This window comes from Pseudophryne corroboree, chromosome 3 (assembly GCF_028390025.1).
Source record: "Pseudophryne corroboree isolate aPseCor3 chromosome 3, aPseCor3.hap2, whole genome shotgun sequence".
Classification (NCBI taxonomy): Eukaryota; Metazoa; Chordata; class Amphibia; order Anura; family Myobatrachidae; genus Pseudophryne; species Pseudophryne corroboree.
In genome coordinates, this window is record NC_086446.1 from 5,690,959 (window position 1) to 5,716,512 (window position 25,554).

General features: G+C 47.8%; 1 protein-coding gene across 2 annotated transcripts in view; it reads right to left on the minus strand.

The window, feature by feature from the left end:
- Positions 1–25,554, minus strand: part of LOC135054499 (zinc finger protein 585A-like) — a 108,111-nt gene that overhangs the window by 20,153 nt on the left and 62,404 nt on the right. For both annotated transcript variants that reach the window (XM_063957618.1, XM_063957617.1), the window contains exon 6: positions 8,061–8,835. In XM_063957618.1, the coding sequence (XP_063813688.1) occupies positions 8,061–8,835 (775 nt within the window). The remainder of the gene's footprint in view (positions 1–8,060; positions 8,836–25,554) is intronic.

Genomic DNA, 25,554 nt, shown 5'->3' on the forward strand with positions numbered 1-25,554 from the left:
AGACCAGTGAGCAACATCCGCCCCTTTCTTAGTGAGTGCCACCAAGGGCGCCACTATAGACGAAAATCCAGCGATAAATCGTCTATAAAAATTTGCAAAGCCCAGAAAACGCTGAAGCGCCTTCAAACTAGTGGGCTGCACCCAATCCAGGACTGCCTGTACCTTGGAACCCTCCATTTGGAAACCTTCTGGGGAGATAATATATCCTAGAAATGCGATTTGCTGAACTTCAAATTCGCACTTCTCCAGCTTCGCCCCAAGCCGGTGGTCTCTGAGATTCTGGAGGACTAACCGTACATGCTTCCGATGTTCCTCCAGGGAATGGGAGAAGATTAGGATGTCATCTAAGTATACAACTAAGAATCTATCCAAATATTCCCTGAGCACATCGTTCATGAAGTCCTGGAAGACTGCTGGGGCATTACAGAGCCCAAAAGGCATCACCAAATATTCATAATGCCCTGAGTGGGTATTAAAGGCAGTCTTCCATTCATCCCCCTCTCTTATTCGGATTAGATTGTACGCACCGCGTAGGTCAATCTTAGAAAAAATGGTGGCAGTACGAAGCTGGTCAAACAAGACCGAAATGAGAGGCAGTGGGTATGAGTTTTTAATCGTGATACGGTTCAATTCCCTGAAGTCGATGCAGGGTCGCAACGAACCGTCCTTTTTACCCACGAAGAAGAACCCCGACCCAACTGGAGACTGTGAAGGTCTGATAAATCCCTTAGCCAGGTTCTCCTGAATGTACTCTGCCATAGCCTGAGTCTCAGGACGTGACAGGGAGTACAACCTGCTCTTGGGAAGCTTAGCATTCGGCAACAAATCAATGGCACAGGCATAGGGGCGATGGGGAGGTAGTACCTCTGCAACTTTTTTGGAGAACACGTCCGCAAAATCTGCATAACATCCTGGCAATCCTGGCAAACTTAGCTGCGAAAGCCTGACTGGAAGGCTCAAGCAACTCCTGAAACAATCAGTACCCCAACTAAGAATCTCCCCAGAGACCCAGTCAAATTGAGGATTGTGGGCCCTTAACCAGGGTAACCCCAACACCAATGGGGCAAAAGTACAGACAGTCACATAAAAGGACAATTTTTCAGAGTGTGTGGCTCCAATAAACAAAGAAATCTGGCTAGTGCAAGAGGTAATTTTACCTTGGGATAATGGTTCCCCGTTTAACCCACAAATCTCAATTTCCGATGCCAAGGGTACTAAAGGAACAGAGTGTTTCAGGGCGAATTGGCGGTCCATAAAAACCCCGTCGGCCCCACTGTCCACAAAGGCCTCAGTCTTGACAGTTTGACCGAGGATCTTCAAGGTCACCGGAATGATAAAAGTCTTCTTGGGAAATTCTGACTTCTGGCCTGACAGGATATTTCCCATCACCCTCAGGCCCTGAAGTTTTCCGGCTTTTCTTGGCATGATACTACCACATGACCTTTATTCCCACAGTACAAACACAACCCCTGCTGTCTCCTCCGCGTCTTCTCATGCGAGGAGAGGCGGGTAGCCCCAATCTGCATAGGCTCCTCGGAAAATTCCTCAGAGTCCGACGTTCCCTTGGGAAAGAAGGAAACCTCGGTCTCCCTTTCAAGCCTACGCTCTCTCAGTCGTCTATCCACCTGGATGGATAACTGCATGAGCTGATCCAAGCTATCAGGCAAGGGATATTGTACCAGTTGGTCTTTTATCTGGTTAGAAAGACCTCTTCAGTACTGCTGTCTCAGGGCTGGGTCATTCCACTGGGTATCATGGGCCAACCTCCGAAACTCTGTACAATAAACCTCAACTGGCCTTCGCCCTTGCTTAAGGATCGAAATTTGAGCCTCGGCTGAGGCCGTCTTGTCAGGGTCATCATACAACATGCCCAGTGCCGTAAAAAAAGCATCAACACTTTTAAGTGACGGACAGTCAGGCTGCAACCCATATGCCCAGACCTGTGGGTCTCCTTGTAGCAAGGAAATCACTATGCCCACCCGCTGAATCTCCAACCCAGAAGACTGAGGCCTAAGCTGGAAATATAGCTTGCAGCTCTCCTTGAAACAAAAGAACTGCGAGCGATCTCCAGAAAAACGATCCGGGAGATTTACTTTCGGCTCCTTAACCCCTGAAGGTACTGCTGCTGCGGGAGCTCCGCCAGCGGCCTGCGAGGTGTGCATTTTAATGGACAAATGATTAAATTGTCGAGTCAGGACCTGCACCTGATCGACCACCTGTTGCAAAGTATTTTGAGGGGTATGCTCCATATTCCCACAAAATTTCAACAGGAGTATTAGGCTGCTGAATATGTTATGCACACCAGTGCCAGCAGGAATGTACTGGTGTCTGAACGGAGAGGGATGCAAAACAAATGAACTCACAGACAGACTGGGGAATATGACATTACATACACAGAAGGTGATACGGTAACAAAATAAACACAAAGTGAACAGAGAAGCCCAAAGGCTAAGAAACTGGGTGTCTCCCTAGTATTAGGAATGCTCAGATGGAAAGAAGCGAGAGGTTGTGTTTTAATACGTAGAGAACCCGAAATGCTGTTGCTAAGGGCAACAGCAAAACCCTAAAGGGTTACCAACGGGTGTGGCAGTAAACTCCTTGGTCAGAGATGGAATAATAGACACAAGGAGAGTCTCCACAATCCTAGTCCTCACTTGCAGTGCACTGGTTCAGCTTACTGCCACTAAACTGACACCAGAACACCTTGCACAGTGAGAAAGGATTTTGGCAGGCAAGTCTGAGAATACAGCCGCAAACTTGCTAGGTTCACAGAGTAGCAAAAGAACCCCAGCAGGTTAAACGACTGACTCCAGTCTTACTGCTAGGTCTGGATTGGCAGAGTGTAGTACCAAATCCCAAGGCCTATTTGCAGTAAGCAACAAACAAATACAAAGTTACACAGTACTAGCTAACTTTCACGAACTAACTAACCAACAAAGATTCAGCAGCATCTGCCTAACCTGAGAAGAGGGTTTATATAGCAGGTGCTGTCCACGCCCCACTCAGACCTCACAGACTGTGAGCACAAAAACCAGCACCGGATCCCCTACCGTGCACAGAGCCTGTAACCACTGCACAGCAAAAGACCCGAACCGGAGTATCAGCTACGCTCAGGTTACTCCGCTAGCACTTGTCTCCCGGTTGCCATGACGACGTGGCAGCACAGAGCAGGAGACCCTAACACTGTATTAATTATTGCGTCTCTTTCTCACTGCGGGACAATTTTGTAGAAAGAGTGGAGATCATTCCTCTAAGAGAATTAACCCACTCCGGTTCAGCCGCGCTATTCTGTGAACCCTGAGTACCCAGTAGCGAGCCCCCTGGTGAAGAAGAACACTCCGCTGTACAAGAAGCACACTCTTTGCCTGACATAATGTAAATGTGACGGCGCACACACACACACACACACACACACACACACACACAAAGGAAAAGATTAAGCACAAGTAACCCACAAAGAGCCCTTCAGGGAGACACAGAGTTGTTTGGAGCCAGCCCCCACCGCGCCCTTACCGCTAATGCCAAGCTTAGCCGGGTAACAGACTAAGTACCCTGATAGGGGACATGGGGGCAAATGTATTAACCTGGAGAAGGCATAAGGAAGTGACAAACCAGTGATAAGTGCAAGGTGATAAACGCACCAGCCAATCAGCTCCTAATTTGTCAATTTGCTTATCACCGTGCACTTATCACTGATTTATCACTTACTAATACCTTCTCCAGGTTAATACATCTGCTCCTTAGTACACTAATAGTCGCTGCCCCCCTGCTATGACCCCCTGGTACCGCTGAGGTAATCTGGAGTCACTCCGGAGGAGCTGCGCATCCCTGTCCTGTCAGCGTCTGTGTCCACTGCAGAGGGAAAATGGCGCTGGTGAGCTGCTGGATCCTCTTACTGGCTGAGGTAATTTTTGTGCTTAAAATGGAGCAGGACTGTTTTAAGGCTGTGTTTGCCAGTGTGGGTACTGTGTACAGTGTACAGAGACGCAGTTGTGTATTGTATCTGGAGACGCATTTTGCCCCATCTAAAGGCCGTGCGTCTCCGTACACTCGTGCCACCATAATGGCCGGCGCCCGCTAACCGGATGCCGGCTCAGTACTCCCCACTCTTCATTCTTCTGGCTCTGTTAGGGGTGGCGACATGCAGCGGGAATGTACGCTCGCCGTGGTGGGGCTTGCAAATAGTTCCCTCAGGAGCTCAGTGTCCTGTCAGCGGGGCACGGAACCATTAAACCTTCAAAAGGTTGGGCCCCCCCCCTAAGTACCACGAAGCAGGCAGGCTGGTGCCAACCAGCCCTGCCTTAAAATAACAAACAGAAAATAAATGCAGAAAACTGCAGCAGCTTCCATCAGCGTGACCGGCTCCTCCAGGCACATTTTCTAAACTGAGTCTGGTGGAAGGGGCATGGAGGGAGGAGCCAGCCCACACTATCAAATTCTTAAAGTGCCCATGGCTCCTAGTGGACCCATCTATACCCCATGGTACTAAATAGACCCCAGTATCCTCTAGGACGTAAGAGAAATATAGTTTCAAAACATTTTGTCTCCCTCATTATTTATATTTGGTGACATCTCCTCTGGAATGCTTAGTAAGGTTGGAGGATACTCGGTGAAGGACCTTGGACCTCCAGGCAGAACATTTCCAGGACCTTGATATTCTTTGGTTGCCGCTTGTGGACTGTCCTATTTAGTGCATAGCAAAGGGTATCAATTGAGTTCAAATCTGGATACGGACAGGGTCATTGTAACACTTTTATTTTGTTCTCCCACAACCATTTCAGATGGATTTTGAGGTGAGTTTGAGGTCCAGCAATGGCCATGTTCAGATTTTAGCCTAAAATCTCTAGCTATAGAGTAGGATTCATTATAGCACCGATTGTCACAAGGGCCACTAGCAGCAGAACAGCCCCAAAGCATCAATGATCCACTTTCATATCTGACATTCGAGTATTCTTTGAAGTTCATTTGTATCTCCAAATGTGACAATGGCGTGCATGGCCAAAAAATTAAGTTTCTGTCTCATTTTGAGGATCCGGGGTCTTACTTTAGGTCTCCCTGTTCGGGTCATGGCTGTGCTGAGGCGGCGAGTGACCGGTATCCACTCGTGAGAGGTTATAGTGTGTCTGGCAGAGTCAGCTGGTGTGAGCACTGAAGCTCAGGAATCGGGGAGTCAGCAGGGAACGGGAGCACTTTTGTGTGTCTGCAGTTATACGAGCAGCCATGTTGGAAACCAATGCATACAGTTTAACCAATTGCAGTGCTCTCTGTGGTTTTTCAGCCAATCCCAGTCTGCTTTCCCTTTTAAAAAGGATTGGATTTGAATCAAACGCTGCCAGTGCTTTATGTTGCTCTTCTTAGAAGGTGCCTCAGCTCTGTGCTTCTGCAAATGTCCTTGTTGCTTGGTGCTCTGAGTACGTGGAAATCTCCTGCTTCGCTCTCCAGCATAATACTCCGCTATCCTCTGCACTTTGGTTCTGAGTTCAGTACCGGCACCGCCTTGTGCGGCTGCCAGCTCGCCAGGTTTAAGCTGTGGGTTATCCGGAGCTGTTGGTGAATTTTTCGGTTCTCTGCTCTGTTACCAAGTATCCAGAGTTCACAGTCCAAGTCTTTCAGTCACATTGTCAGTTAATGTCTACCTAACACAGTTACTGATGTTCCCAGTCTTCGTAGTCACAGGTAGTGATCCTTCCTGTCCTGGGAGTCCATGAAAAGAAACTATATCTGGCCTCCATGCCTTCTGCCTTCAGTGGTCTCTGACACTTCAGCTCAAGTCCATTTATTGGAAACCTCTTTACAGCCTGAACTGACACTCATCTAAACACGGGTAGCTACAATGACATTTTGCTTGTTCAGGGGTTACATTCATCACATTCAATTAATATCCCCCGGAATTTCTGAATGCACTTCTCCATTTCTGCTCCGGACCTGGGGCTGGTAGATGCCGCCAAGCATGAGAAGGGCGGGGATTTGTGCAGTTCTTGGAGCCAGCGTCTTTCTGCCCCTGGTCTCTCTCTCCCTCTTCCTCAGGACCCTCTCTCTCTCTCCCACTGGTCTCTCTCTGCCCCTGGTCTCTCTCTCTCCCTCTTCCTCAGGACCCTCTCTCTCTGCCCCTGGTCTCTCTCTCCCTCTTCCTCAGGACCGTATCTCTTTGCCTCTGGTCTCTCTCTCCCTCTTCCTCAGGACCCTCTCTCTCTGCTCCTGGTCTCTCTCTGCCTCAGGACCCTCTTTCTTTGTCCCTGGTCTCTCTCTCCCTCTTCCTCAGGACTCTCTCTCTGCCCCTGGTTTCTCTCTACCTCTTCCAAAGGACCCTCTCTCTCTCTCTCTCTGCCCCTGGTCTCCCTCAGGACCCTTTCTCTCTGCTCCTGGTCTCTTTCTGCCCTTGGTCTCTCTCTCCCTCTTCCTCAGGACCCTCTCTCTCTGCCCCTGGTCTCTTTCCCTCTTCCTCAGGACCCTCTCTCTCTGCCCCTGGTCTCTCTCTCCCTCTTCCTCAGGACCCTCTCTCTCTGCCCCTGGTCTCTCTCTCACTCTTCCTCAGGACCCTCTCTCTCTGCCCCTGGTCTCCCTATTTCTCAGGACCCTCTCTCTCTGCCCCTGGTCTTTCTCTCTGCCAGCCCCTTGTTTATCTCAGTTACTCACCAAAAAGGTGAATCCACGACCCTCCCCAGTCGACCATGACAATTTTCTGGGATACTATTTTATGGGGAGGCGCCATTCTTCACCCAGCCCTGGGCGCCCACCAAAGACCCTAGTTACACCTCGGCCTGCGAACTCTCCACCATCCTATATTGACTACTGTAACACTGAAGGTCTGCATGCTCAATGCAGCAGGTGAATTCACCTCACTGGAGGCACACTCTCCAGGATACCGAGAAGCTTTACCAAGACCACCAGCTACCATCTTTACCACACCATGGAATATCAGCAACCCTGACAAGTACACACGGCAGCCTAAATAAAGTTGGCATGAGTATAATAAGGGCTGATGACTCCTGCTATATGAGATACACCAGAAAGTGTGGGGAGGAGACTGGTCAGATCTAAGGGCTGGTAACACACAGTAACATGATGCAAGGGGGAGAGCAGGAGTATAATAGGGGCCGATGGCTTCTGATGTATGAGATACACCGGAGAGTGTGGGGAGGAGACTGGTCAGATCTCTGGGCTCGTAACACACAGTAACATGATGTGAGGGGGAGAGCAGGAGTATAATAGGGGCTGATGGCCCCTGATGTACGAAATACACCTGAGAGTGTGGGGAGGAGACTGGTCAGATCTCTGGGCTGGTATCACACAGTGACATGATGTAAAGGGGGAGAGCAGGAGTATAATAGGGGCTGATGGCTCCTGATGTATGAGATACACCTGAGTGTGTGGGGAGGAGACTGGTCAGATCTCTGGGCTGGTAACACTGTGACATGATGTGAATGAGAGAGCAGGAGTATAATAGGGGCTGATGTCCCCTGATGTACAAGATACACCAGAGAGTGTGGGGAGGAGACTGGTCAGCTCTCTGGGCTGGAAACACACAGTGACATGATGTGAGGGGGAGAGCAGGAGTATAATAGGGGCTGATGTCTCCTAATGTATGAGATACACCAAAGAGTGTGGGGAGGAGACTGGTCAGATCTCTGGGCTGGTAACACACAGTAACATGATGTGTGGGGGATAGCAGGAGTATAATAGAGGCTAATGTCTCCTGATATATGAGATACACCGGAGAGTGTGGGGAGGAGACTGGTCAGATCTCTGGGCTGGTAACACACAGTGACATGATGCGTGCGGGAGAGCAGGGGTATAATAGGGGCTGATGGCTCCTGATGTATGAGATACACCAAAGAGTGTGGGGAGGAGACTGGTCAGATCTCTGGGCTGGTAACACACAGTGACATGATGTGAGGAAGAGAATAGAAGTCTAACAAGGAATGGTGGCTCTGGACATCCTCACTGGGCAGATACATTTCACTTAATAGTATGTACTGACAGAGGGTGTAGGATATTGCTGTAGTGACTGAGCAAGGAGAATATGTGACTGTTTTCTGTGATAAATGTTTATTACTCACCTGTGCTGATATCTGTAGGGATCTCCTCCGCCTTACAATGCTGATCACCCCTCACATATGTCTCTTCTTCTCCCGATATACCTTTTGCCTTTATATCAGTCACAGACATCTCTTCTTCTCCCGATATATCTTCTGCCTTTATATCGGTCACATATGTCTCTTCTTTTCCATCTATATCTCCTGCTTTTATATCAGTCACATATGTCTCTTCTTCTTCCTCTATATCTTCTGCCTTCATATCAGTCACATACGTCTCTTCTTCTCCCTCTATATCTTCTATTTTAATATCAGTCACATATGTCTCTTCTTCTCCCTCTATATCTTCTGCCTTTAGATCAGTCACATATGTCTCTTCTTCTCCCTCTATATCTTCTGCCTTCATATCAGTCACATACGTCTCTTCTTCTCCCTCTATATCTTCTGCCTTTATATCAGTCACATATGTCTCTTCTTCTCCCTCTATATCTTCTGCCTTCATATCAGTCACATACGTCTCTTCTTCTCCCTCTATATCTTCTGTCTTTATATCAGTCACATACGTCTCTTCTTCTCCCTCTATATCTCCTGCTTTTATATCAGTCACATATGTCTCTTCTTCTTCCTCTATATCTTCTGCCTTCATATCAGTCACATACGTCTCTTCTTCTCCCTCTATATCTTCTGCCTTTATATCAGTCACATACGTCTCTTCTTCTCCCTCTATATCTTCTGTCTTTATATCAGTCACATACATCTCTTCTTCTCCCTCTATATCTTCTGCCTTCATATCTTCAACCTAAAAGAACAATAAAATAATAAAGTCTGAATCCATTAGGAGAAAACAGTATAATATCTAGGTATAAGGCACACACAGCTTCTCTACAGATCACACAGTGACAGTCACATTGGTATTTTGGTGAGACCCAGGACCAGCGAGAGGGGTGTCAAAGGGGACACCTGCAGCAAGGATCATTAGGGCCCCAAGGATGAGTCACTTGGTCCCCGGCAGAGATATTAGCCATATTGTCCAAATAGGGCAGCAAGCTGTAGACAGTGTGGGCGCAGCCTCAGAGTGACAGGAGCCTCTCACAAGCAGTATGTGAGGACGTGCGGCCAGCACCGGCATCCTATACACTTACCAGTAATGCTGCGGGTCCAGCAGGGGGTCCATTGGGTACTGCGAGATGGGGCTCTGGCATCTTGCCGCGATTCCCTGCAGGGTACCCAGGTACCCTCTATCTCCTGCATGGGGCCACTATCTTTACTTTGGTCACATGACAGCAGGGCCCAATGGGAGACCACACTCGCTGTCACTTCCTGCTGTTTCCTGCTCAGGTATAAACAATGGCCCTTTGCAAACACCCAGCCCTGTGCAGCTAGTTACATTGTGTATGACAAGTGACCCTACATTTTATCTCCTGTGCAGCTATACCAGGTCCAGCTTAACCCTTCATCCGGTTACCAATTCGGTCCTGCTTAACCCTTCAGCCGGTAACCAGTCCGTTCCAGTTTTTACCCTTCAACCGGTAACCAGTCCGTTCCAGTTTTTACCCTTCAACCGGTAACCAGTCCGGTCCAGTATTAACCCGTCAGCCGGTAACCAGTCCGGTCCAGCATTAACCAGTCAGCCGGTAACCATTCCGGTCCAGCATTAACCCGTCAGCCGGTATCCAGTCCGGTCCAGCATTAACCCGTCAGCCGGTATCCAGTCCGGTCCAGCTTAACCCTTCAGCGGGTAACCAATCCAGTCCAGTTTTATTCTTCATCCGGTAACCAGTCCTGTCCAGATTTGTTCTTCAGCAGGGTAACCAGTCCGTTCCCACTTTATTCTTCAGCCGGTAACCAGTCTGGTCCAGCTTTATTCTTCAGCCGGTAACCTGTCCTGTCCAGATTTGTTCTTCAGCCGATGACCAGTCCGGTCCAGCTTTATTTTTCAGCCGGTAACCAGTCCGGTCCAGCTTTATTCTTCAGCCTGTAACCAGTCTGGCCCAGCTTTATTCTTCAGCCGGTAACCAATCTGGTCCAGCTTTATTCTTCAGCAAGTAACCAGTCCGGTCCAGCTTTATTCTTCAGCCGGCAACCAGTCCGGTCCAGCTTTATTCTTAAACTGGCAACTAGTTCCGTCCAGCTTTATTCTTCAGCCGGTAACCAGTCCAGTCTTATTCTTTAACCGGTAACCAGTCTGGTCCAACTTTATTCTTCAACCGGTAACCAGTCCGGTCCAGCTTTATTCTTCAGCCAGTTACCACTCCAGCTTTATACTTCAACCTATAACCAGTCCAGTCCAGCTTTATTCTTCAGCCAGTTAGCAGTCCAGCTTTATTCTTCAACCGGTAACTAGACCAGTCCAGCTTTGTTCTTCAACCGATAACCAGTCTGGTCCAGCTTTATTCTTCAGCTGGTAACCACTCCGGTCCAGTTTTATTCTTCAACCGGTAACCAGTCCGGTCCAGCTTTATTCTTCAGCCAGTAACTTGTCCGGTCCAGCTTTATTATTCAGCCAGTTACCAGTCCAGCTTTATTCTACTGCCGGTATGCAGTCCAGCTTTATTCTTCAACCAGTAACTAGACTAGTCCAGCTTTGTTCTTCAACCGATAACCAGTCCGGTCCAGCTTTATTCTACAGCCGGTAACCAGTCCGGTCCAGCTGCATTCTTTAGCCGGCAACTAGTCAGGTCCAGCTTTATTTTTAAGCTGCCAACCAGTTCCGTCCAGCTTTATTCTTCAGCCGGTAACCAGTCCAGTCTTATTCTTTAACCGGTAACCAGTCCGGTCCAGCTGTATTCTTAAGTCAGCAACTAGTCAGGTCCAGCTTTATTCTTCAGCTGGCAACCAGTCAGATCCAGCTTTATTCTTCAGCCGGCAACTAGTCAGGTCCAGCTTTATTCTTAAGCCGGCAACCAGTCAGATCCAGCTTTATTCTTCAGTCGGTACCCAATCTGGTCCAGCTTTATTCTTCAGCGTGTAACCAGACCGGTCCAGCTTTATTCTTCAGCCGGCAACCAGTTCCATCCAACTTTATTCTTCAGCCGGTAACAAGTCCAGTCTGGTCCAGCATTATTCTTAAGCCAGCAACCAGTCAGGTCCAGCTTGATTTTTAAGCTGCCAACCAGTTCCGTCCAGCTTTATTCTTCAGCCGGTAACCAGTCCAGTCTTATTCTTTAACCGGTAACCAGTTCCGTACAGCTTTATTCTTCAGCCGGTAGCCAGTCCGGTCCAGCTGTATTCTTAAGCCGGCAACCAGTCAGGTCCAGCTTTATTCTTCAGCAGGCAACTAGTCAGGTCCAGCTTTATTCTTCAGCCGGCAACTAGTCAGGTCCAGCTTTATTCTTCAGCCGGCAACTAGTCAGGTCCAGCTTTATTCTTCAGCCGGCAACTAGTCAGGTCCAGCTCTATTCTTCAGCCGGTAGCCAGTCCGGTCCAGCTGTATCTTTAAGCCGGCAACCAGTCAGGTCCAGCTTTATTCTTAAGCCAGCAACCAGTCAGGTCCAGCTTTATTCTTAAACCGGCAACCAGTCCAGCTTTATTCTTCAGCCGGTTACCAGTCCAGCTTTATTCTTCTGCCGGTAAGAAGTCCAGTACAGTTTTATTCTTCAGCCAGTTACCAGTCCAGCTTTATTCTTCAACCGGTAACCAGTCCAGTCCAGCTTTATTCTTCAACCAGTAACTAGACCAGTCCAGCTTTGTTCTTCAACCGACAACCAGTCCGGTCCAGCTTTATTCTTCAGCCGGTAACCAGTCCGGTCCAGCTTTATTCTTCAGCCAGTAACTTGTCTGGTCCAGCTTTATTCTTCAGACAGTTACCAGTCCAGCTTTATTCTTCTGCCGGTAAGCAGTCCAGTCCAGCTTTATTCTTCAGCCAGTTACCAGTCCAGCTTTATTCTTCAACCAGTAACTAGACTAGTCCAGCTTTGTTCTTCAACCGATAACCAGTCCGCACAAGCTTTATTCTACAGCCGGTAACCAGTCCAGTCCAGCTTTATTCTTAAGCCAGCAACCAGTTCGGTCCAACTTTATTCTTCAGCCGGAAACCAGTCCAGTTTTATTCTTCAGCCAGCAACTAGTCCGGTCCAGCTGTATTCTTCAGCCGGCAACCAGTAAGGTCCAGCTTTATTCTTTTGCCGGCATCTAGTTAGGTCCAGCTTTATTTTTAAGCTGCCAACCAGTTCCGTCCGGATTTATTCTTCAGCCGGTAACCAGTCCAGTATTATTCTTTAACCGGTAACCAGTCCGGTCCAGCTGTATTCTTAAATTGGCAACTAGTCAGGTCCAGCTTTATTCTTCAGCTGGCAACTAGTCAGGTCCAGCTTTATTCTTCAGCCGGTAACAAGTCCAGTCCGGTCCAGCATTATTCTTAAGACAGCAACCAGTCAGGTCCAGCTTTATTTTTAAGCTGCCAACCAGTTCCGTCCAGCTTTATTCTTCAGCCAGTAACCAGTCCAGTCTTATTATTTAACCGGTAACCAGTTCCGTACAGCTTTATTCTTCAGCCGGTAGCCAGTCCGGTCCAGCTGTATTCTTAAGCCGGCAACCAGTCATGTCCAGCTTTATTCTTCAGCAGGCAACTAGTCAGGTCCAGCTTTATTCTTCAGCCGGCAACTAGTCAGGTCCAGCTTTATTCTTCAGCCGGCAACTAGTCAGGTCCAGCTTTATTCTTCAGCCGGTAGCCAGTCCGGTCCAGCTGTATCCTTATAAGCCGGCAACCAGTCAGGTCCAGCTTTATTCTTAAGACAGCAACCAGTCAGGTCCAGCTTTATTCTTAAGCCGGCAACCAGTCCAGCTTTATTCTTCAGCCGGTTACCAGTCCAGCTTTATTCTTCTGCCGGTAAGAAGTCCAGTACAGCTTTATTCTTCAGCAAGTTACCAGTCCAGCTTTATTCTTCAACCGGCAACCAGTCTAGTCCAGCTTTATTCTTCAACCAGTAACTAGACCAGTCCAGCTTTGTTCTTCAACCGATAACCAGTCCGGTCTAGCTTTATTCTTCAGCCGGTAACCAGTCCGGTCCAGCTTTATTCTTCAGCCAGTAACTTGTCTGGTCCAGCTTTATTCTTCAGACAGTTACCAGTCCAGCTTTATTCTTCTGCCGGTAAGCAGTCCAGTCCAGCTTTATTCTTCAGCCAGTTACCAGTACAGCTTTATTCTTCAACCAGTAACTAGACTAGTCCAGCTTTGTTCTTCAACCGATAACCAGTCGCACAAGCTTTATTCTACAGCCGGTAACCAGTCCGGTCCAGCTTTATTCTTAAGCCGGCAACCAGTTCGGTCCAACTTTATTCTTCAGCCAGCAACTAGTCCGGTCCAGCTTTATTCTTTAGCCGGCATCTAGTTAGGTCCAGCTTTATTTTTAAGCTGCCAACCAGTTCCGTCCAGATTTATTCTTCAGCCGGTAACCAGTCCAGTATTATTCTTTAACCGGTAACCAGTCCGGTCCAGCTGTATTCTTAAATTGGCAACTAGTCAGGTCCAGCTTTATTCTTCAGCTGGCCACCAGTCAGGTCCAGCTTTATTCTTCAGCTGGCAACTAGTCAGGTCCAGCTTTATTCTTCAGCCGGTAACAAGTCCAGTCTGGTCCAGCTTTAATCTTAAGCCAGCAACCAGTCAGGTCCATCTTTATTTTTAGCTGCCAACCAGTTCCGTCCAGCTTTATTCTTCAGCCAGTAACCAGTCCAGTCTTATTCTTTAACCGGTAACCATTTCCGTACAGCTTTATTCTTCAGCCGGTAGCCAGTCCGGTCCAGCTGTATTCTTAAACCGGCAACCAGTCAGGTCCAGCTTTATTCTTCAGCAGGCAACTAGTCAGGTCCAGCTTTATTCTTCAGCCGGCAACTAGTCAGGTCCAGCTTTATTCTTCAGCCGGTAGCCAGTACGGTCCAGCTGTATCCTTAAGCCGGCAACGTCAGGTCCAGCTTTATTCTTAAGCCGGCAACCAGTCAGGTCCAGCTTTATTTTTCAGCCAGTACCCAATCTGCTCCAGCTTTATTCTTCAGCCGGCATCCAGTCAGGTCCAGTTTTATTCTTAAACTGGCAACCAGTTCCGTCCAGCTTTATTCTTCAGCCGGTAACAAGTCCAGTCCAGTCCAGGTTTTATTCTTAAGCCAGCAACCAGTCAGGTCCAGCTTTATTCTTCAGCCGGCAACTAGTCAGTTCCAGCTTTATTTTTAAGCTGCCAACCAGTTCCGTCCAGTTTAATTCTTCAGCCGGTAACCAGTCCAGTCTTATTCTTTAACCGGTAACCAGTTAAGTCCAGCTTTATTCTTCAGCCGGTAGCCAGTCCGGTCCAGCTGTATTCTTAAGCCGGCAACCAGCCAGGTCCAGCTTTATTTTTAAGCTGCCAAACAGTTTCGTCCAGCTTTATTCTTCAGCCGGTAACCAGTCCAGTCTTAATCTTTAACCGGTAACCAGTTCCGTACAGCTTTATTCTTCAGCCGGTAGCCAGTCCGGTCCAGCTGTATTCTTAAGCCGGCAACCAGTCAGGTCCAGCTTTATTCTTCAGCAGGCAACTAGTCAGGTCCAGCTTTATTCTTCAGCCGGCAACTAGTCAGGTCCAGCTTTATTCTTCAGCCGGCAACTAGTCAGGTCCAGCTTTATTCTTCAGCCGGCAACTAGTCAGGTCCAGCTTTATTCTTCAGCCGGCAACTAGTCAGGTCCAGCTCTATTCTTCAGCCGGTAGCCAGTCCGGTCCAGCTGTATCTTTAAGCCGGCAACCAGTCAGGTCCAGCTTTATTCTTAAGCCGGCAACCAGTCAGGTCCAGCTTTGTTCTTAAACCGGCAACCAGTCCAGCTTTATTCTTCAGCCGGTTACCAGTCCAGCTTTATTCTTCTGCCGGTAAGAAGTCCAGTACAGTTTTATTCTTCAGCCAGTTACCAGTCCAGCTTTATTCTTCAACCGGTGACCAGTCCAGTCCAGCTTTATTCTTCAACCAGTAACTAGACCAGTCCAGCTTTGTTCTTCAACCGATAACCAGTCCGGTCCAGCTTTATTCTTCAGCCGGTAACCAGTCCGGTCCAGCTTTATTCTTCAGCCAGTAACTTGTCTGGTCCAGCTTTATTCTTCAGACAGTTACCAGTCCAGCTTTATTCTTCTGCCGGTAAGCAGTCCAGTCCAGCTTTATTCTTCAGCCAGTTACCAGTCCAGCTTTATTCTTCAACCAGTAACTAGACTAGTCCAGCTTTGTTCTTCAACCGATAACCAGTCAGCACGAGCTTTATTCTACAGCCGGTAACCAGTCCAGTCCAGCTTTATTCTTAAGCCGGCAACCAGTTCGGTCCAACTTTATTCTTCAGCCGGAAACCAGTCCAGTTTTATTCTTCAGCCAGCAACTAGTCCGGTCCAGCTGTATTCTTCAGCTGGCAACCAGTCAGGTCCAGCTTTATTCTTTTGCCGGCATCTAGTTAGGTCCAGCTTTATTTTTAAGCTGCCAACCAGTTCCGTCCTGATTTATTCTTCAGCCGGTAACCAGTCCAGTATTATTCTTTAACCGGTAACCAGTCCGGTCCAGCTGTATTCTTAAATTGGCAACTAGTCAGGTCCAGCTTTATTCTTCAGCTGGCAACTAGTCAGGTCCAGCTTTATTCTTCAGCCGGTAACAAGTCCAGTCTGGTCCAGCATTATTCTTAAGCCAGCAACCAGTCAGGTCCAGCTTTATTTTTAAGCTGCCAACCAGTTCTGTCCAGCTTTATTCTTCAACCGGTAACCAGTCCAGTCTTATTCTTTAACCGGTAACCAGTTCCGTACAGCTTTATTCTTCAGCCGGTAGCCAGTCCGGTCCAGCTGTATTCTTAAGCCGGCAACCAGTCATGTCCAGCTTTATTCTTCAGCAGGCAACTAGTCAGGTCCAGCTTTATTCTTCAGCCGGCAACTAGTCAGGTCCAGCTTTATTCTTCAGCCGGCAACTAGTCAGGTCCAGCTTTATTCTTCAGCCGGTAGCCAGTCCGGTCCAGCTGTATCCTTATAAGCCGGCAACCAGTCAGGTCCAGCTTTATTCTTAAGACAGCAACCAGTCAGGTCCAGCTTTATTCTTAAGCCGGCAACCAGTCCAGCTTTATTCTTCAGCCGGTTACCAGTCCAGTTTTATTCTTCTGCCGGTAAGAAGTCCAGTACAGCTTTATTCTTCAGCAAGTTACCAGTCCAGCTTTATTCTTCAACCGGCAACCAGTCTAGTCCAGCTTTATTCTTCAACCAGTAACTAGACCAGTCCAGCTTTGTTCTTCAACCGATAACCAGTCCGGTCCAGCTTTATTCTTCAGCCGGTAACCAGTCCGGTCCAGCTTTATTCTTCAGCCAGTAACTTGTCTGGTCCAGCTTTATTCTTCAGACAGTTACCATTCCAGCTTTATTCTTCTGCCGGTAAGCAGTCCAGTCCAGCTTTATTCTTCAGCCAGTTACCAGTACAGCTTTATTCTTCAACCAGTAACTAGACTAGTCCAGCTTTGTTCTTCAACCGATAACCAGTCCGCACGAGCTTTATTCTACAGCCGGTAACCAGTCCGGTCCAGCTTTATTCTTAAGCCGGCAACCAGTTCGGTCCAACTTTATTCTTCAGCCGGAAACCAGTCCAGTTTTATTCTTCAGCCAGCAACTAGTCCGGTCCAGCTGTATTCTTCAGCCGGCAACCAGTCAGGTCCAGCTTTATTCTTTAGCCGGCATCTAGTTAGGTCCAGCTTTATTTTTAAGCTGCCAACCAGTTCCGTCCAGATTTATTCTTCAGCCGGTAACCAGTCCAGTATTATTCTTTAACCGGTAACCAGTCCGGTCCAGCTGTATTCTTAAATTGGCAACTAGTCAGGTCCAGCTTTATTCTTCAGCTGGCCACCAGTCAGGTCCAGCTTTATTCTTCAGCTGGCAACTAGTCAGGTCCAGCTTTATTCTTCAGCCGGTAACAAGTCCAGTCTGGTCCAGCTTTATTCTTAAGCCAGCAACCAGTCAGGTCCATCTTTATTTTTAGCTGCCAACCAGTTCCGTCCAGCTTTATTCTTCAGCCAGTAACCAGTCCAGTCTTATTCTTTAACCGGTAACCATTTCCGTACAGCTTTATTCTTCAGCCGGTAGCCAGTCCGGTCCAGCTGTATTCTTAAGCCGGCAACCAGTCAGGTCCAGCTTGATTCTTCAGCAGGCAACTAGTCAGGTCCAGCTTTATTCTTCAGCCGGCAACTAGTCAGGTCCAGCTTTATTCTTCAGCCGGTAGCCAGTACGGTCCAGCTGTATCCTTAAGCCGGCAACGTCAGGTCCAGCTTTATTCTTAAGCCGGCAACCAGTCAGGTCCAGCTTTATTTTTAAGCTGCCAACTAGTTCCATCCAGCTTTATTCTTCAGCCGGTTACCAGTCCAGCTTTATTCTTCTGCCGGTAAGCAGTCCAGTCCAGCTTTATTCTTCAGCCAGTTACCAGTCCAGCTTTATTCTTCAACCAGTAACTAGACTAGTCCAGCTTTGTTCTTCAAACGATAACCTGTCCGCACGAGCTTTATTCTTCAGCCGGTAACCAGTCCGGTCCAGCTTTATTCTTCAGCCAGTAACTAGTCCGGCCCAGCTTTATTCTTCAGCCAGTTACCAGTCCAGCTTTATTCTTCTGCCGGTAGCCAGTCCGGTCCAGCTGTATCCTTAAGCCGGCAACCAGTCAGGTCCAGCTTTATTCTTAAGCCGGCAACCAGTCAGGTCCAGCTTTATTTTTAAGCTGCCAACTAGTTCCATCCAGCTTTATTCTTCAGCCGGTTACCAGTCCAGCTTTATTCTTCTGCCGATAAGCAGTCCAGTACAGCTTTATTCTTCAGCCTATCAGTCCAGCTTTATTCTTCAATCGGTAACTAGACTAGTCCAGCTTTGTTCTTCAACCGATAACCAGTCCGGTCCAGCTTTATTCTTAAGCCTGCAACCAGTTTCGTCCAGCTTTATTCTTCAGCCGGCAATTAGTCCGGTCCAGCTGTATTCTTAAGCCGGCCACCAGTAAGGTCTAGCTTTATTCTTTAGCTGGCAACTAGTCAAGTCCAGCTGCATGTTTAAGCTGCCAACCAGTTCCGTCCAGCTTTATTCTTCAGCCAGTAACCAGTCCAGTCTTATTCTTTAACTGGTAACCAGTCCGATCCTGCTTTATTCTTCATTCGGTAGCCAGTCCGGTCCAGCTGTATTCTTAAACCGGCAACTAGTCAGGTCCAGCTTTATGCTTCAGCCGGCAACTAGTCAGGTCCAGCTTTATTCTTAAGCCGGCGACCAGTCAGGTCCAGCTTTATTCTTCAGCCAGTACCCAATCTGGTCCAGCTTTATTCTTCAGCCGGCATCCAGTCAGGTCCAGTTTTATTCTTAAACTGGCAACCAGTTCCGTCCAGCTTTATTCTTCAGCCGGTAACAAGTCCAGTCCAGGTTTTATTCTTAAGCCAGCAACCAGTCAGGTCCAGCTTTATTCTTCAGCCGGCAACTAGTCAGTTCCAGCTTTATTTTTAAGCTGCCAACCAGTTCCGTCCAGTTTAATTCTTCAGCCGGTAACCAGTCCAGTCTTATTCTTTAACCGGTAACCAGTTAAGTCCAGCTTTATTCTTCAGCCGGTAGCCAGTCCGGTCCAGCTGTATTCTTAAGCCGGCAACCAGTCAGGTCCAGCTTTATTTTTCAGCCGGCAACTAGTCAGGTCCAGCTTTATTCTTAAGCCGGCAACCAGTCAGGTCCAGCTTTATTTTTAAGCGCGTAACCAGTCCGGTCCAGCTTTATCTTCAGCCGGCAACAAGTCAGGTCCAGCTTTTTTCTTAAGCTGCCAACCAGTTCCGTCCAGCTTTATTCTTAAGCTGCCAACCAGTCCAGTCTTATTCTTTAACCGGTAACCAGTCCGGTCCAGCTTTATTCTTCAACCGGTACCTAGTCTGGTCCAGCTTTATTTTTCAGCCGGTAACTAGTCCGGCCCAGCTTTATTCTTCAGCCAGTAACTAGTCCGGTCCAGCTTTATTCTTCAGCCAGTTACCAGTCCAGCTTTATCCTTCAGCCAGTTACCAGTCCAGCTTTATTCTTCAACTGGTAACTAGACCAGTCCAGCTTTATTCTTCAGCCGGTAACCAGTTCCGTCCAGCTTTATTCTTCAGACGACAACCAGTCCAGTCCAGCTTTATTCTTCAGCCGGCAACCAGTCCGGTCCAGTTTTATTCTTCAGCTGGTAACCAGTCAAGTCCAGCTGTATTCTTCAGCCGGTAACCAGTCAAGTCCAGCTTTATTCTTCAGCCAGTAACCTGTCCGTTATAGGAGCACTCAGTGATATACTTCGAGCAATTCTTTATGAAGGCAGTTCTCACTACTACCCAAATCCCAAGTAAAAGAGTTATATTCAGCCTCCTCGTTTCCAGCCACAGCCACAAGTTAAAGCCATGGGATTATAGTCATCACCTGAAGCAGATAACACTGTAACTAAAAGCGTGATACAGGAACTGTGTGGAGCGAGTCTGTGCCCGCTCTTCTGCGTCCAGCTCTGTTGCAGGCAGTTACGTGACATAGCAGCAGCTCTACTGGCCAGGATTCCCACGCCATGCGCCGGCCTTTTCAGGTGGGGTGTGAGGTCCGCATGGTACCTGCTGTGTTCAGGTCTGGACACTGGGTAGTGCAGCATAGGGGTAAGAGTGGACTGGTGAGTGGATACAGGGCTTTGGGATGGGGTGGGGGAGCAGGGAATGCAGCATGGAGTCATTGGGGAGAGAGACTGTGGTAGGGTGGCCAATCCCGGGATCGGGATCGGCGGGATCCCGGGATTTAGGCCCAAAAATGGCCGGGATTCAATCCCGGGATTGGAAGCTCCAATCCCGGGGATTGAGGGATCAGCGTTGAGCGTCCACAGGACGCTCAGACGCTGCCCGGCTTCCTCCTTCCGGGTCCCCAGCGCAGCGTGAGAGATCACGCTGCGCTGTCAGGAGCCGGCAGCAGCAATGAAGAGATGATCCCCTCCCGCCCGCCCTCGGTATATGGTAAGTTATATGTGCGGGGCGGGCGGGGCGGGGAGGGGCGAGAGGGCGGCCACCTATTTAAAAGCCAATCCCGGGTATCCCGGGAATCCCGGGATTGGCCATTTTTCAATCCCGATACCCGGGATTGAAAAAATGGCCCGGGATTGGCTTCCCTAGACTGTGGTGGGGGTGGGATAAGAAATGTATACACATATATATATATATATATATATATATATATATATATGTGTGTGTATATATATATATATATATATACACAGATAAATGGGCGGCACTCACGAGACTTCCACACGAAGAATAAATCAGATGGACAGCGTCACGGTGTTGCAGGTGCAAATATCAGTTGGATGAGTACTTTCCATCTAGTACAATCATGTGTCTTCACTGGGGCTAATCATTGAGTGCTCCTGGAAATGAGTGATCACAATAATTACATGTTTCATTATACATTATGTTTAGAATACTAGCGTATTGAATTCATCATGTTAGTCCATTTTCTTGTGTAATTTAATATTTTTATTTTCTCATCCTCACTGGGTTGTATTATCATACTCACATTATATATTGCACGCTCTGGTAGCGTGGTTTTAATTGCACTTACACTTACACTAATATGTTGCGCATGTTCATTTATATGTTATTATGCAACATTCTTAATTTTTTTTTACATACATTTCCTAGTTAACAACTAGGACTTATTCACCTTTTTAACACGTGTGCTAATTTGTTGTATTGTGTGTTCACTCGATGCTATGGTAACCAGCAGGTGTCACCCTCCCCAGCACGATGCGCCTCAAGCGCTGCGTTCCAACCATCCGTGCTGGATGTGGAGATGACGTCAGAGGACGCACGGCCCGTCCGGCGGGCGGGAAGGTGTAAGCGCGCCTTGTGATGACGCAGACTAGCGGGGACCGGCGGCGGCCGGAAGCTGGGCATGGCATATTGAGCGGACCACCCTATTTAAGGTATGTTCACTGATGTTATACACTTGTTCTTGAAAAAAGTCTGACAATAGACTGAAACGTTGAACACCGTGACGCTGTCCGTCTATTTATTCTTCGTTTGGAAGTCTCATGAGTGCCGCCCATTTATCTGTGTGTAGGTTGGAGTTCCACTTCATGGAGGGCACCGGAGCGACATATCTTTGGTCAGTCATGCAAGTGCCGACATCATTGTTTGATTATATATATATATATATATATATATATATATATATATAAATAACAGTTTCTTATATAGTGCAGAAATTCCGTTGAGCTTTAATATATATATATTGTGGCAGTCCTGTCCGGATGCCACCCCGGGTGTCTGCAGGACAGGGCACAACAGTTCTGGTGCACCAGGCTAAGGCGACCTGGGTTTAGGGCTGGACCAAGAGGAAGCCCAGGGAGGTGTTGGGACGCAGCAGGATGTCTCTTTAATGTTGTGTCAAAGATCATCTGGCAGTTAGAAATGATAGTATTGTATTGCTGGTGATACACAGAAATACCCGGCAATTTCGTACATGAGATCCCATCCATGCAGGTCCGTTCCAGGTATTGGAGCAGCGCTCCCAGCAATCAGGCACACCTGTGCCACACTTTTATACACCTCGTTAGGGCGAGGGCTCAGGCTCCTGATGCCAACAAGTGGCCAGGTGATAGAGGGCGGGTCTGTGGGTTAGAGACAGGGAGCCTGAGAGTGTGTACATGATGTTTGTGAACTGGAGTCTAATTAAGGTGCCCATTGAAACTTGCTGTGAATCAGTCTGTTTACTATGCTGTGGAAATAAACGGTCTGCATTTCTTCCATACAACTGTGTCAGCGTCTTGTCTGGTGGAGGGTCGCTTGTTACAATTATGTGTGTGTGTATGTATATATATATATATATATATATAGTGTGGCAGAGACAGCATTTTGAAAGTAATGTGGGGGATCCAGACCAGGTTTTGGAAGCAGTAGCAGACTCCCAGGTGTGTAATCAGCAGCACCTGGGATTTCCTGATATAAGGGTTTCCAGGGCAGAGTCACCTTGCTCTTGATGGTGGAATAGCTACCCAAGTGATAGGACGGGTTGTGTGGGTTAGATTAGGGACCACTGGAGCATATCAAGAGACTGCTATGCCTGTATGCCTGAGTGCCTGTATGCTACTGCCTGTAATACCGACTGCATATGGATGTAACTTGTTATGAGGTGACTTGCTGTGCAAAATAAACACCGAAAGTGTTCATATTTCTCCTATGTCCACAGGTTTCCACAGGATAACAATGGGATATGATGGAGCGACAGCAGATTGGCACCAAACGATCACAAGCTTTCAGTCCTCCCAGGATGCAACGGGCCAGTCCATATATCCCCGCCCACTGACTCAGGCAAATTAGTTGAATTCCAAAGCATTTAGGCAGGAGCAGTATGTAGAACCTTTAGCAGGCGAGAAGAACACACATGCACACCCTTTCGTACAAGAAGGAAGAGGTTTATTGAGTATAAAGATCCTCAAATCAGGTGTGTCAGGGTGGGATCCCTGTGGAAATCTGTGGACATAGGAGAAATACCGTTATCAACGGTAAGTTCTTACCATAACGTATATTTCTCCTGCAGGGTCCACAGGTTATCCACAGGATAACAATGGGACTTCCCAAAGCAATTGTTAGTGGTGGGGACGCTCCTGATTGGACAGGAGAACCTTACGCCCGAATTCAGCATCATGAGAGGCAAAAGTATCCAAGGCATAATGTCTAATGAATGTTGTGACGATGCTGCCGGCCAATTCCACAAATATGCCAATTTGAGAACTGCCACATGCGACGTACGGGGTCACTTTTGACACACGGGATTACTTAAATACTTTCAGCTGCCACCAGCAAAGACATTTCAATGTATTACGGACGTTGCAGGCGTCTTTAGCTTTACCTGTCACACACACACTGCAATACTTAGAAAAATAGGTAGGCGTGAGCCACACACAGGCTTGGAGTTCATTAGAACAACAGAAATCAGAACTAAAATTAGGATTTTCATTTCAAGAATAATTCAGAGCTTTGGTTACAAAAAAGGTTACAAAGATTATTAAGAATATTTTAAAAAACACACACAGAATACAGCAATCTCAATAAATGAAAAGGAAATAAAAAAAAACTTACAGAAACCTTAATTCACTTATGCAAACGAATATTGGATATTTCTGCCGTGGGGGACTTCACAGAATAACTCAGGTCATCTCCAGCATACTAGCTGTGTCCCCAAAAGATCACAACTCCTATTTTCATAGTGGGACAGACATAGTCTCCAGCTTCATCAGGCCCCCTCCCTTGGGATTTTTAACAACTTCTGTGCTGGACTGTATCTACATCAGGTTTTACATACTTGGTGCTTGGCAACAGCCAAGGGGGGAGGTAAGGGGTGTACTGTATGAATCTCTTTCAAAGAAAGTGAGGTGTATGACATTAGCCAGGAAACAGGATGCCTGGTCTGTTTACAGCCGCTCTGCTGACCCAACAAACAAACTGGCCTTATCAGCCCTCAATGTCCAGAGCTTGCAAATCTCTGCTTTTGATGTAGAAATGTCATCCCCCTTTACAATGGTCCAGTCAGGCACATGTCTTCTCAACTTTATGGTCTGCAGATCTCTCAAAGCCTGGCCTACTGGGGTCAAATGCAGGATATTGCCTGTCAGCCATGTTGTCACATCTCGGCTAAAATGAATACAAAATTATATATATATATATACAGTCACTTGAAAACATTATTGGTGATTATTCCTGCAGGTAATAACCACACCTTAGATCACATATAATTTGCGACCCTCCTTTCTGTATGTAAACGTGACATCTCCCCCGGCAAATGGCGCACAAGGGGCGGTGACCCACGTCACCGACTCATTGCTGCGTTACTGACCACTTGTTCACCCTGCCGTGATAAACCATCTGCATTAGTGTGTTGAGAACCCTTTCTGTGCTGGGTGGTAAAGTTATACTGCTGCAAGGTGAGACTCCATCTGAGGAGTTTCCCATTGTCTCCAGAAACTCTATTAAGCCATACGAGTGGGTTATTATCAGTTATTATTGTGAAGTCTCGTCCATACAGATACGGCTGTAGCTTTTGGAGAGACCACACAATCGCCAAACATTCCTTTTCAATGGTGGCATAGGCAACTTCACGAGGAAGTAATGTTTTACTTAGGAAAATTATAGGATGCTCTTCCCCTTTCTCATTGACCTGGCTGAGCACAGCGCCTAGACCATAATTAGAGGCATCCGTTTGTACAATGAACCTCTTTCTGAAATCTGGGGCCTGCAGCATAGGTGAGTTGGCTAAGGCAGATTTCAGTGCTAAAAAGGCCTTCTTACAGTCCTCTGTCCACTTGACCACTTGGGGTAATTTCTTTTTGGTCAAGTCGGTCAGTGGTTTGGCCAGCGTGCTATAGTGGGGTATACATTTTCTGTAATACCCTGCAGTACCTAGAAAGGACATGACTTGCTTTTTTGTCTTTGGGGTAGGCCACGCAGTTATAGCCTCTACTTTGTCCGGCACTGGATGGAGGGTACCCCCTCCAACACGGTGCCCTAGATATTGCACCTCCCTCATGCCAAGCTGACATTTCTCTGGTTTAATCGTTAACCCGGCCCCAGTGATTTTACTTAGCACACTATTCAGATGGATCAGGTGTTCCTCCCAGGTCTGGCTGAACACCGCAATGTCATCCAGGTAGGCAACTGCGTGTCCCTCCGGGCCTTCCAGCAGATCATTAACCAGGCGCTGAAAGGACGCAGGGGCATTCTTCATACCAAAGGGCATGACCATAAACTCGAACAGCTCGAATGGTGTGATAAATGCGGACCGCTCACGGGCCTCAGGTGACAGTGGGATCTGCCAGTACCCCCTACTGAGATCCATGATAGTGATGTAACGTGCCTGGGCAAGCTGATCTAGTAGTTCATCTATCCTGGGCATGGGATAGGCATCAAACACAGTGGCGTCATTTAACCGTCTATAGTCTACACAGAAGCGAGTGCCCCCACATTTCTTTGGGACCAGTACGACTGGGGCAGCCCAGGAACTGTGAGACCGTTGAATCACCCCTGGTTGCAGCATCTCATCAATCTCCCTCTTCATTGCCTCTAGCACTGCTGGGGAGGCACGATATGCTGGCTGTCGGAGGGGGGTCTGGTTACCAGTAGCTACATGATGTGTGACCAAGTGTTTTCCCAGGCCTCCCTGTGAAATGCAACTCGAGGGGCCGCAGTGTGTCAGCGAGCTGTTCTAACTGTACCTTAGACAATTCATCACCGAAGGGGACATCTGAAAGGGACCGCCCCCCTTTAGCCGCAGCAGCCAAATCCAGCAAGGGATCAGGTTCCTGGTCATCCTCAGGCAAGCTACAAACAGCGAACACACAAGCCCCCCTGTCATGATAAGGCTTCTTCTGCCTCTTACGACCCTCCCCTCTTTCCACTACATACTTGACATCTTTGACACGCTGTACTATAGTGTAGGAGCCCTCCCAGGCAGCCTGTAGCTTGTTCTGCCGCATAGGGATCAGAGCTAAGACCTTTTGCCCCACCTCAAATACGCGCTCTCCGGAGTTGCGGTCATACCACTGC